Here is a 14,049-nt window from a genome sequence, read left to right as displayed (position 1 = left end):
CACATCCTCTGTGGACACAGACAACACATTCATCCTCTGTGGACACAGACAACACATCCTCTGTGGACACAGACAACACATTCATCCTCTGTGGACACAGACAACACATCCTCTGTGAACACAGACAACACATTCATCCTCTGTGGACACAGACAACACATTCATCCTCTGTGGACACAGACAACACATTCATCCTCTGTGGACACAGACAACACATTCATCCTCTGTGGACACAGACACCACATTCATCCTCTGTGGACACAGACAACACATTCATCCTCTGTGGACACAGACACCACATTCATCCTCTGTGGACACAGACACCACATTCATCCTCTGTGAACACAGACAACACATTCATCCTCTGTGAACACAGACAACACATTCATCCTCTGTGGACACAGACAACACGGCAGGGCTTTCACCAATAGTGATTTTTAGTGTTCGAATTATTCGACCTCAAAGTATTCGAATAGTGGAATATTCGACAGGACTGGCCAAACTGTCAAATATTAAGTAAGCAAGAGGCCAACATTGTGAAAATAGCAGATCTACATGCTCACAACGCCGTTGTGAGCATGTAGAATAGCAGGTAGAATATTTATCTGCAGAAGCGAGTCACATTAAATGTAATACCTACAATTCCAAGTGCTTGTCAGGGTGGGGGTCCCCAGTTCAAATATGTTTATTTTGGGGGTCACGGCCTAAAAAGGTTTGAGAACCCCTGGTATAGAGCATTAACACATTCATCCACCAGGGGCATTGACAACTCATTGATTCTTACTCATGCTTTATAAACTATATATGTTTTTAAAGAGAAAACAATTAAAAAAAAAGAAAAGAAAAAAGCGAATATTCGACTTCGGTGAACAACGTCGAATAGTGACTTTGATATTCGAATATTCAAATATTTGGTGAATGCCCTACAACCCTAAAGAAAACTAGAAAAAAATACAAACTAGAAAAAGCACAGGTCTCCACCAGGTCAGGTAGGTTATTGTGGCCTCCTGGTGGCGCTATAATAGACCAATGTGAAAAGTGTGCCATGACTTTGAACGCTGCATGCATGCGTGATTTGAGGCATTTTGATCAAAAAAATTGTTTTGCAGAAATTGACCTGCTGGTGGCGCTATAACAGGCGTTTGTGGAAAAAGTAGCATTTGTTCATTGGCCTACAGGGAATGTGTGAGCAAAACTGCGCAGAAATCGGAGGCTGCGTTCATGACTTCAGGCATTTTGTTCAAAACGGACCAATCTTGAAAACTTTGGGAGCCAATGTTAGCCAATTACAGGAGTTGACACTAAGGTCTCAGAGGCACTTGCCCGTCGGGCAAGTACAGGTCATGTTCTACTTGCCCTTGTAATTGGAAAATCTGAATTACCGTTCATTTTAACTCATTTGTTAGCATCTACTTGCCGTGATGTTGCTAGGTTTTCAATATAAATTGTCCGGGGACCCACAGGTGGTCATTCAAATGGGTCCCAGAAAAATTGTATGGGTCCCCAATAAATGTTTAATTATTTTACGATTTGGCCTATGTTTGTTTTTATAGTATAGTTTGTTGATTACTTTTGATGCAGTAATGGTCTTTTTTTCTTTTCTTTCTTTATTAAAAGGGTCTTATACGTCTTTAAATTAGGCTTCACTGTCAAATCTGAAATCTGAATATAAAAAATCAAGGTTTACAAAAGTCAGCCTCCTCGTGGAACTATGAAAAGCAGATGTGAAAAGTGCAGCTTCCGAACTGGCATCCAGGGAGAGTGTCGACCGGACCAGTGGAGATTAGCTGCTCGCAGACAGACGGACACACGGACGGACAGACAGACGGACAGACATGGCCTTTCGGCCTGGCGGAGACAAGGATAATACTCTCTCCTTTGTGATACGTGTCACTGTATATGTGAACTAGGGCATTAACGAAAAAGTCGACAAGTCGACTTCATTACACAAGTCGACTCCCACCAGAGTGGGAGTCTTCGAAAGTCGAAGTTGAAGAAAAAAAAATACTTTCTATTGTAGATATGCTATTTCACAATTTCTGCCTCTATATATTTGACAATTTGAACAATGTTTAAATTGTTATTTTAGAGGTATTAAAAAGTCCTTAAATTGTCACTTAGAAATGTGCAGATACCCTCTATACACTCTCTCTCCCTCCTCCCTCCTCTCCCTCCCTCCCCTCCCTCTCTCTCTCTCTCTCTCTTCTCTCTCTCTCTCTCATCTCTCTCTCTCTCTCTCTATCTCTCTCTCTCTCTCTCTCTCTCTCTCTCTCTCTCTCTCTCTCTCTCCCCCTCTCTCCCCCTCTCTCTCTCTCTCTCTCTCTCTCTCTCTCTTCTCTCTCCTCTCTCTCTCTCTCTCTCTCTCTCTCTCTCTCTCTCCCTCCCTCCCTCCCTCCCTCTCTCTCTCTCTCCCTCTCTCTCTCTCTCTCTCTCTCTCTCACCTGTTAATTCCAGAACCATCTTCTTCCATTTCTCCACGTCCAGACCTGCTGTCGGAGTCGGAGTCGTCCTCCCCAGCCGTGGGAGCATCCTCTCCAGCAGTGGGAGCATCCTCCCCAGCCGTGGGAGCATCCTCTCCAGCCGTGGGAGCAGCAGCAGAGGTCTCTTTCTCCTGCCTCTTGGTTCTCTTCTTGACAGGAGGATCTGAAGATTTGTCATCGAGCTTCTTCCTTTTAGACACAGACTGTAAACAACACTTAGAGTTTAACATGTGAGAAAGGCTTCTTCCTTTTAGACACAGACTGTAAACAACACTTAGAGTTTAACATGTGAGAAAGGCTTCTTCCTTTTAGACACAGACTGTAAACAACACTTAGAGTTTAACTTGTGAGAAAGGCTTCTTCCTTTTAGACACAGACTGTAAACAACACTTAGAGTTTAACATGTGAGAAAGGCTTCTTCCTTTTAGACACAGACTGTAAACAACACAAAGAGTTTAACTTGTGAGAAAGTCTTCTTCTTTTAGACACAGACTGTAAACAACACAAAGAGTTTAACTTGTTAGAAAGGCTTCTTCCTTTTAGACACAGACTGTAAACAACACAAAGAGTTTAACTTGTGGGAAAGTCTTCTTCCTTTTAGACACAGACTGTAAACAACACAAAGAGTTTAACTTGTGAGAAAGGCTTCTTCCTTTTAGACACAGACTGTAAACAACACAAAGAGTTTAACTTGTGGGAAAGTCTTCTTCCTTTTAGACACAGACTGTAAACAACACAAAGAGTTTAACTTGTGGGAAAGTCTTCTTCCTTTTAGACACAGACTGTAAACAACACAAAGAGTTTAACTTGTGGGAAAGTCTTCTTCCTTTTAGACACAGACTGTAAACAACACTTAGAGTTTAACTTGTGAGAAAGGCTTCTTCCTTTTAGACACAGACTGTAAACAACACTTAGAGTTTAACTTGTGAGAAAGGTTTCTTCCTTTTAGACACAGACTGTAAACAACACAAAGAGTTTAACTTGTGAGAAAGGCTTCTTCCTTTTAGACACAGACTGTAAACAACACAAAGAGTTTAACTTGTGGGAAATCGACCTCACAAGACCTTTGAACCAGACATACACAGATCACAGATCAACCAGATCCTTGGAAAAGCGATCAGGTTAAAACGCGTCGGTCTGGTCTGGTTGAGGCAAACTAAAGCTGTCATAAGCCCCTTTTCGACTGCAGCTTTAGCACCACACCACACCACACCACACCACACCACACCACACCACACCACACCACACCACACCACACCACACCAGGGGGTGCCGTGACGGCAGTCCAGCGAGATCATTTGATAATATTTGGAATTTATTTGGACACTTGAAAAAATATTTGGTATCATTTTAAACTTGGAAGTACAAAGTTATTTTCAGTCAGTTCTAACCAAAATGGCTGTTATCTTCTATCCTCGCAACACAATCACTAAAATATCGTCACTTTCGGGCAGAAACCTCGTATCTCCAAGTTTCAAATGTGTACGTCTTTTGGTAAAGCAAAGCCCTGCTTCATCATACAAGACCGTTGCACAAAACTAGTGAAAACAGCAGATCTACAAGCACACAACGCCTCGCATCGCGAGGCGTTGTGTGTTGTGCGTTGTGTGTTGTTTAGTACATTTTATAGATGATAAATACTAACCCTTATAGATATAAACGGTTTTGGGCGTACAAGGTTTCCACCCGACAACGACGATATGCTATAAATATAAGGTGCTGGGAGTGAAAACTATAATGTAGGGGTGCCTTGGATTAAAACAATATTTATGGGGTGACCTGAGACAAAAAGGTTTGGGAACCCCTGGTTTACATATCAGTCTGATCACAACATGGCTCTCATACCTTGGCTGCAGGTTTCTTCATTGGGGGGGTTTGGGTGCTATGGGTGCTCGTGGCTTCCTTGGGTTGAGTCAGTAATGTATCCTAAGAAAAGAAAAATCACACCCAATGTGAAGTGAGCGGTGGTCGTGCTTGCATAACGTCTTCAGACTAGGATTTGAGTCTAGGGTGTACAGGCTATGCTACACACACACGTTTTGCTGAGGAAAAAGGCTACAGACATACGCACAGCCACTCTATGGAGCGGTTTACAACCGCTCAAAAGACACCGCGGACAGAGATATAAGAAGTGTTTATACTGTACATCAATACTGAATAAACATAATAAATGTCTAACTGCTTATCATGAACTTGTCCTCTAGACAAGTACATTTCCCATTCACTTGTCCGGATGTGAATTTGCCACCTCCAGTCTGCAGTCCATAGTCTGCATTCTGCACAAAGCTGCTAGGAGCCTCACAGAAAAATCTATTAGTTGTCCTGGACAGCATGACAAGCCTTAAAGGTCAACTTTGTTTTTTTTACAACAAGGGTTCATATTTTTGATAGTCATTCGAAAAAAGTGTTAAAATGTTTTCTTACTTATTTTTATTGTTTTAGTGATTTTATTTACATGCACGTGGCTAAATATGTCTTTCTACCACTTGTTGTGGTCAAATGTTCAGATACTGGATTCTGATTGGCTTAAAACAGTGGTAAATCAGTCAACAACCTTGAGTTGGCTCATGGACCCCGCCCACTGTTGTGTTGCAGTTGATTGTAACTAAATAACCTTGCAAGTTACAACTGTGTTTCTTTCATTGATATGGTAGAAGTGGTAGAAAAGCAATTTACCATTCAAGGGAAGTGGGTTGTTGGCTGATTTACCACTGTTTCAGGGTTGTGGCACGAGGCGAAGTAAATCAGCCAACAACCCACTCCCTCTCATGTTAAATGGCTTACTTTTAGACATTCCCAAGATGCACCGATATCTTTCATGGGATCAAAACCCAAATCTTTCAGACTGCTTTCCCCAGCTAACCTACCTTATATTTAATTGTTTTTAAATGGTTGTATTCCCTAGTCTTAGTGTTTTTTTATTTCATTTTCAGCTGTGACTTACAGGTGAGGAGAAATGTGTGTTTAAATGTATAATAGAATCTGACCAGAATCATAACGAAGGCGTCCCACAACGGATCGCGCACTTCCGGGTTCTGGTTCAATCACATGATCCGCTGCTGGAGGCAAGCATATGTTTCGGATGAATCCACTGTTATATGATTTCAGCAAAAATAATGTTTTTTGAGTTGTTTTATAACCAAAAAACGCCTATTCTTGTCAATCTTAGTCGCTGGCATAAATGCCTAATTAATGACTCTCGCCAATCTGGGGCATTAAATGATTTTATATATATATATATATATATATAATTTTTTTGCCACCTGTAAAGCGTCTTTGGGTACTCAGAAAAGCGCTATATAAATTTGAGATATTATTATTATTATTATTATTATTATTAGATGTGACTTATGGGGGCTGGTGTAAATAGTAACAAAGAAATTGATGGCTTATCGTGTCTAAAAAGACATATTTAGCCACTTGTACGCATGCCCCCACCCACTGAAATCAAAATACTAAAATCGCTTAAACGATAGAAAGCAGTAAATGAAAACATTGTAATACTCATCTTTTCTTTTCTCTGATTACAATCTAAAATATGAACCCTTGTTGTAAAAAATAATGTATCCGCTTGGAGGAGGTGGATTTTGAGGCTTTATCGAATAAACTAAATGCGCATTTGTGAATGGAAACGGGTCAGACAATAAATGCGAATACATTATGACGTTCTGGGTCCATATCGTCCTCCGACTTAACACTTTCCCCTGCCGCTTAACGTCCATTGTATAGCGTTTATAGCCCACAAAACAAACCGGTTGTTTGTTACACACGGAGTGACACGGACCGTGTGTAAATTCCTCCTGTTTTCACCTCCCGGAGTCAAGCCATCCGTGGCTAACCCTTCCTCATCACACGGTGTTGCGTGCCAAAAGTGGCCGATCTACAAGCTCACAGCAACTCGCATCCGTGTCTCCGCGTCGCGCTGTGAGCTTGCAGATCGGCCACCTTCCAGAGGACGCTGAAACTTGTAGGATGAGTGTGCACTGTGCAGCGATCGAGACACAGCAGTCAGACGTGCAGTGCTCACGTCTCGGTTCGGTCTGAAAAAATCAGCCCGATCAACTCATGCGACCGTCGCAAATTAGAATGACACCCGCAAATGGAAACGGGCTAAATTCGCTTTGTCTTAATGCGCATTTCTGATAATTCGCTTCCCTAATTTGACTAAGTTTATGGAAAGATGGCTTATGATGGCCTCCACTTGTTTCCTCACTTTAGGTGGATAGATCATCACTTTAGGTGGATAGATCATCACTTTAGGTGGATAGATCATCACTTTAGGTGGATAGATCATCACTTTAGGTGGATAGATCATCACTTTAGGTGGATAGATGATCACCTTTAGGTGGATAGATTATCACCTTATGATGGCCTCCACTTGTTTTCTCACTTTAGGTGGATAGATCATCACCTTATGATGGCCTCCACTTGTTTTCTCACTTTAGGTGGATAGATCATCACCTTATGATGGCCTCTACTTGTTTTCTCACTTTAGGTGGATAGATTATCACCTTATGATGGCCTCCACTTGTTTTCTCACTTTAGGTGGATAGATTATCACCTTATGATGGCCTCCACTTGTTTTCTCACTTTAGGTGGATAGATCATCACCTTATGATGGCCTCCACTTGTTTTCTCACTTTAGGTGGATAGATTATCACCTTATGATGGCCTCCACTTGTTTTCTCACTTTAGGTGGATAGATTATCACCTTATGATGGCCTCCACTTGTTTTCTCACTTTAGGTGGATAGATTATCACCTTATGATGGCCTCCACTTGTTTTCTCACTTTAGGTGGATAGATTATCACCTTATGATGGCCTCCACTTGTTTTCTCACTTTAGGTGGATAGATTATCACCTTATGATGGCCTCTACTTGTTTTCTCACTTTAGGTGGATAGATTATCACCTTATGATGGCCTCTACTTGTTTTCTCACTTTAGGTGGATAGATCATCACCTTATGATGGCCTCCACTTGTTTTCTCACTTTAGGTGGATAGATCATCACCTTATGATGGCCTCCACTTGTTTTCTCACTTTAGGTGGATAGATTATCACCTTATGATGGCCTCCACTTGTTTTCTCACTTTAGGTGGATAGATTATCACCTTATGATGGCCTCCACTTGTTTTCTCACTTTAGGTGGATAGATCATCACCTTATGATGGCCTCCACTTGTTTTCTCACTTTAGGTGGATAGATTATCACCTTATGATGGCCTCCACTTGTTTTCTCACTTTAGGTGGATAGATTATCACCTTATGATGGCCTCTACTTGTTTTCTCACTTTAGGTGGATAGATTATCACCTTATGATGGCCTCCACTTGTTTTCTCACTTTAGGTGGATAGATTATCACCTTATGATGGCCTCTACTTGTTTTCTCACTTTAGGTGGATAGATTATCACCTTATGATGGCCTCTACTTGTTTTCTCACTTTAGGTGGATAGATCATCACCTTATGATGGCCTCTACTTGTTTTCTCACTTTAGGTGGATAGATTATCACCTTATGATGGCCTCCACTTGTTTTCTCACTTTAGGTGGATAGATTATCACCTTATGATGGCCTCTACTTGTTTTCTCACTTTAGGTGGATAGATCATCACCTTATGATGGCCTCCACTTGTTTTCTCACTTTAGGTGGATAGATCATCACCTTATGATGGCCTCCACTTGTTTTCTCACTTTAGGTGGATAGATCATCACCTTATGATGGCCTCCACTTGTTTTCTCACTTTAGGTGGATAGATTATCACCTTATGATGGCCTCCACTTGTTTTCTCACTTTAGGTGGATAGATTATCACCTTATGATGGCCTCCACTTGTTTTCTCACTTTAGGTGGATAGATCATCACCTTATGATGGCCTCTACTTGTTTTCTCACTTTAGGTGGATAGATTATCACCTTATGATGGCCTCTACTTGTTTTCTCACTTTAGGTGGATAGATTATCACCTTATGATGGCCTCTACTTGTTTTCTCACTTTAGGTGGATAGATCATCACCTTATGATGGCCTCCACTTGTTTTCTCACTTTAGGTGGATAGATCATCACCTTATGATGGCCTCCACTTGTTTTCTCACTTTAGGTGGATAGATCATCACCTTATGATGGCCTCCACTTGTTTTCTCACTTTAGGTGGATAGATTATCACCTTATGATGGCCTCCACTTGTTTTCTCACTTTAGGTGGATAGATTATCACCTTATGATGGCCTCTACTTGTTTTCTCACTTTAGGTGGATAGATTATCACCTTATGATGGCCTCTACTTGTTTTCTCACTTTAGGTGGATAGATCATCACCTTATGATGGCCTCTACTTGTTTTCTCACTTTAGGTGGATAGATCATCACCTTATGATGGCCTCCACTTGTTTTCTCACTTTAGGTGGATAGATTATCACCTTATGATGGCCTCCACTTGTTTTCTCACTTTAGGTGGATAGATCATCACCTTATGATGGCCTCCACTTGTTTTCTCACTTTAGGTGGATAGATCATCACCTTATGATGGCCTCCACTTGTTTTCTCACTTTAGGTGGATAGATCATCACCTTATGATGGCCTCCACTTGTTTTCTCACTTTAGGTGGATAGATTATCACCTTATGATGGCCTCCACTTGTTTTCTCACTTTAGGTGGATAGATCATCACCTTTAGGTGGATAGATCATCACCTTATGATGGCCTCCACTTGTTTTCTCACTTTAGGTGGATAGATTATCACCTTATGATGGCCTCCACTTGTTTTCTCACTTTAGGTGGATAGATCATCACCTTTAGGTGGATAGATCATCACCTTATGATGGCCTCCACTTGTTTTCTCACTTTAGGTGGATAGATCATCACCTTATGATGGCCTCTACTTGTTTTCTCACTTTAGGTGGATAGATCATCACCTTATGATGGCCTCCACTTGTTTTCTCACTTTAGGTGGATAGATCATCACCTTATGATGGCCTCCACTTGTTTTCTCACTTTAGGTGGATAGATCATCACCTTATGATGGCCTCCACTTGTTTTCTCACTTTAGGTGGATAGATCATCACCTTATGATGGCCTCCACTTGTTTTCTCACTTTAGGTGGATAGATTATCACCTTATGATGGCCTCCACTTGTTTTCTCACTTTAGGTGGATAGATCATCACCTTTAGGTGGATAGATCATCACCTTATGATGGCCTCCACTTGTTTTCTCACTTTAGGTGGATAGATTATCACCTTATGATGGCCTCCACTTGTTTTCTCACTTTAGGTGGATAGATCATCACCTTTAGGTGGATAGATCATCACCTTATGATGGCCTCCACTTGTTTTCTCACTTTAGGTGGATAGATCATCACCTTATGATGGCCTCCACTTGTTTTCTCACTTTAGGTGGATAGATCATCACCTTTAGGTGGATAGATCATCACCTTATGATGGCCTCCACTTGTTTTCTCACTTTAGGTGGATAGATCATCACCTTATGATGGCCTCCACTTGTTTCCTCACTTTAGGTGGATAGATCATCACCTACTCTGATAAGGGCTTAACTTACCTCCTCACTGTCAGATGCAGTGTCACTGGCGTCCTCAGTGGAGGCTGCTGGCTTTGCTGTGGGGGTCCTTGGCTTTGCTGTGGGGGTCCTTGGCTTTGCTGTGGGGGTCCTTGGCTTTGCGGGGGTCCTTGGCTTTGCGGGGGTCCGGGGCTTCTTGGAGGGGGTGGGAGGGGCAGGGGTGGAGGGGCTGGCGGGGGTGGAGGTGAGGAGGGGGGAAAAGCCATCGTCGGTGTCTGATGAGGCTGTGTCACTGGACTCCTGATTGGCTACTGTCTTAGATGGGGCAGCACTCTGATTGGCTGCTGCTGCTGGTGTCTGTGATGATAGAACGATACATGTTGTTATGTTGCTATGAAGCTTCAGGATACTGTCTACTGGTCAGTAAATAGAGGGTATGCGCGTGACATCACTGTTGCTGGAAGTTATGTGGGAACACCCCTACTGAGTGGCAACAAACTACTTTCTGCCATTGACAGCCCATACATCCAAACAGAAAAGTCCTATCTGATTGTATTAAACAAAGTTAACTCACCAACATTGCGGCTGTACTGAAAGCTTGAATTATCTTATTTCTATCTGCAACGTTTTTGTTTCATAAAAATCCACCATAGGCATGTTATGACTTTTCCAAGTGTCAGAGTTTGGAAGCACTCGTTTTCACATCCTGCTGCCTTCTGCATTATGTGCAGTTTACTGTAGAAACAGGTGGTATGCAGGGCCTTTGAGTGATTTGCAACAAGCACTTCCAAACTCCAGTGCTCCATGCTGCTCAATGTTTTGCCACTCAGTCTAGATTAGGGAAGCGGGTCCCAGTGGACGTGCCTTCTATACTGTCTACTTATCATTATAGGTACATTTTACAGTATACTGTCAACTGGTCAGTAAATACTGTCTACTTATCATTACAGGTACATTTTACAAAGTTATTTTCAGTCAGTTCTAACCAAAATGGCTGTTATCTCAACGTTTTCCTCGAAACATAATCACTAAAATATCGTCACTGTCGGTCAGAAACCTCGTATCTCCAAGTTTCAAATGTGTACGTCTTTTGGTAAAGCAAAGCCCTGCTTCATCATACAAGACTGTCGCACAAAACTAGTGAAAACAGCCAAGCACACAACTAGTGACTCGGAAAAAAAACATTTGGGAACCCCTGCTCTACAGTATGAACTAACAGGTGTAACAGCGCCACCTACTGGCTGAGTGCTGCTTGGTTTCAGGATGCCTTTGAGTGGCTTGGTGGCAGCTGGAGGAGGAGGAGGAGTCTGTGTGAGATGAAGAGGAATCAACAATTAATTATTGTTCATAAATCAGCACAGACTCCTTACTTCTCTTAGTGTAGAAATACAGTTAAGGATTTACTGTGAAACCAAGAGAACGTTGGTTATAACTAGAGATGCACCATCATGAAATTATGGCCGATATACGATATTTTACAAGCTCATATCTGTCGATACCGATATGTATTAAATTGTTATATAATAATGCAATACATATCTTATCGGAATCGCTATCGACAGATATGACCCTGAAAATATCAATGTAACTAAATGTAATATTTTTATTTAAAAAATCCAAGTTGAAGAGCTTTCCCAGAAAACCCTGATGGAATCCTCATCCTTCATCATTATAAAGGGTTTTTCAGCCTCACATTCAAATGTAAATATTATAAAACTAAATGTCGGCTAAACCGATCAGTTATTTTGGTATCGGTTCGATACCGATGATGCATTTTTATGGCCGATATTGCCGATACCGATTTGAAGGCCCGATTAATCGTGCATCCCTAGTTATAACACACACACACACACACACACACACACACACACACACACACACACACACACACACACACACACACACACACACACACACACACACACACACACACACACACACACACACACACACCTGTGGGAGGAGACTCTGGCTCTCATCTTCACTTTCTGAACTTTGACCCTGGGAAACTGAACAAAAAACATTATGAGAGCATTTAATAAGAATTGAATTCACTAAGAATTTTATTTACTAAGAATTTTATTTACTAAGAATTTTATTTACTAAGAATTTAATTTACTGAGAATTTAATTTACTGAGAATTTAATTTACTAAGAATTTAATTTACAAAGAATTCAGCCCAAAATGTTTGTCTTTTCAAACAACATGCTAAACATTTTAAATGCTATGCTATGTTGAGTACAGTGTGTACAGTGTGTACAGTATGTACAGTATGTACAGTGTTTACAGCAGGGGTGCCCACACTTTTTTGACTTGAGATCTACTTTAAAAATGACCAGCTCAACATGATCTACCCGCCCAAAACAATGTAGTGGGCTTCTTTGGAATAGCGGCACTGGCATTGCATTTAAGACAAACTCACTTAAATAGTAGGGATAAAATAGTGAAATAGTAAAGAGAAATGTCTTCATCCCATTCTGTATGGAAGTGGTAGGTATTCAGGTTCTTTGTAATGCTACTTACTGACTCTTGAAAACAAAGCATTGCTTTTGGGGTTTATCAACTTTAAAAGCCATGAAGGGAGCTGACAGGCCCTTCTTGACCTTAATTCAAGCGACAGATACCAAACATTTTTGTTATATAAAATATTTTTGTTATAATAATTTTTGTTTATATTTGAATTATATTTTTAGGGACATGTCATGTGATCTACCGGCACAGCCTTTGTGATCTACTGGTAGATCACGATCTACCTTTTGGGCTCCCCTGGTTTACAGTAAATACAGTATGCATGGTCAGTATCAGCACAGCAGTGACGGAGTAGTGAAGTGTGACGTCATTTACCCATCCTACCTGGTTCGTGGTTTTCTTCTCCCATTCTGAATTCCCACAGACCTTTTTCATATGGTGTCATATAAGAACTGTGTTCCAATTATAAACAAATGATCTCAGCGGTTTGACTATGGATATGAAGAATCAATGATGGTGAGAAAACACTAATGTTACTGTCACCCAATTAGTTACATTTTCACCAGAAACAGGTTTTATCAAATATGAGTGACTGACTATCATAAACCATACAGAGCCTCCTCCACGACAATATCACAAAGACCGTTTGTTTATTTTTGGAACGCAATGCTTATATGAGACGATATTCTCCATAGAGAATTACTTCATTGGAACCGGGGGATGAGCGAGTCACGACATGACTTCACTGTTCTATTGAGACATAATAAGGCTGTCACCGTCAAGACTGTTTTAGTTTAGTCAGGAGGACTCTTGTCAAAGTAGATTTAATAATTTATTATAGAGAATGCAAGCCGTATTTAAAGGAGCCTCTCTTACTGAGAGAGAGCTCTGATTGGATTAGACAGAGTGATGTAATGATCAGCAGATCTGTGAAGCGTGTATCAAAACAACATCCCGCTTCCAGCAGTGGCAGCTTGTGATTGGCTGAACCGGAGGTAGGGAGCGCTCTGTTGTGTTGGCCTGGACCGCATGGAGGTGCAGAGAGCTCACTGGTGTATTATAGGTTCTAGGTAATATAATATAATAGGCCTACATGTGATGTTTCATAACATATAACACAAGAGATAATCATAACACATTATAAACATTATATATTTATAAGGTCAAGTATTCTACTTAATAATTGGGACTTACAAGAACCATTATCATAGTTATAATAGACCTACATTTACAGTAGTTTAGGCATTTTGGTTTGATAAGGTTGTGGGCAGAACAATTTGTCCTTGTTTGTTATTTGACTATTTTTACTTTAATTATAATTAAAGACACTTCATAGTGAATTAGTGATTAATAATAAATAGCCTATGTCATGATTGTTGTTATAGTAGATCAGATTGTGTTTATAATATAACGCTGGCGTGCCTCCATCATCTCCACCCAAAACAAGCGCTCCCCCCTTGTTCCATTGTTGGAACCGGGATGTTGTTTTGATACACGCCTCAGTGAATGATGAAAGGATGTGACTGACAGCTGATTACAGCAGAGACGGGCCAGACTCACGTCTCCTGCATGAACTAAAACTGAAGCCTCATTTGA

The 14,049-nt window shown here is 41.0% G+C and overlaps 1 protein-coding gene across 2 annotated transcripts in view; it reads right to left on the bottom strand.

The window, feature by feature from the left end:
- The window catches only part of LOC308302602 (uncharacterized protein), a 29,517-nt gene extending 19,447 nt beyond the window's left edge, over nt 1–10,070 (bottom strand). For both annotated transcript variants that reach the window (XR_013962948.1, XM_080746860.1), the window contains exons 1-3: nt 10,027–10,070; nt 4,326–4,406; nt 2,442–2,683 (exon numbers count right to left, since the gene is read on the bottom strand). Coding sequence is in view for 1 of the 2 variants with exons in the window: in XM_080746860.1 (XP_080602986.1) it covers nt 2,442–2,658 (217 nt within the window). In the remaining variant the exon portion in view is untranslated. The remainder of the gene's footprint in view (nt 1–2,441; nt 2,684–4,325; nt 4,407–10,026) is intronic.
- Nucleotides 10,071–14,049: the final 3,979 nt, after the last annotated feature.

This window comes from Nannobrachium achirus (assembly GCF_963921795.1).
Source record: "Nannobrachium achirus genome assembly, chromosome: 17".
Classification (NCBI taxonomy): Eukaryota; Metazoa; Chordata; class Actinopteri; order Myctophiformes; family Myctophidae; genus Nannobrachium; species Nannobrachium achirus.
The sequence above is the reverse complement of the archived record's forward strand: the minus strand, read 5'-3'. Positions and strand labels throughout refer to the sequence as shown.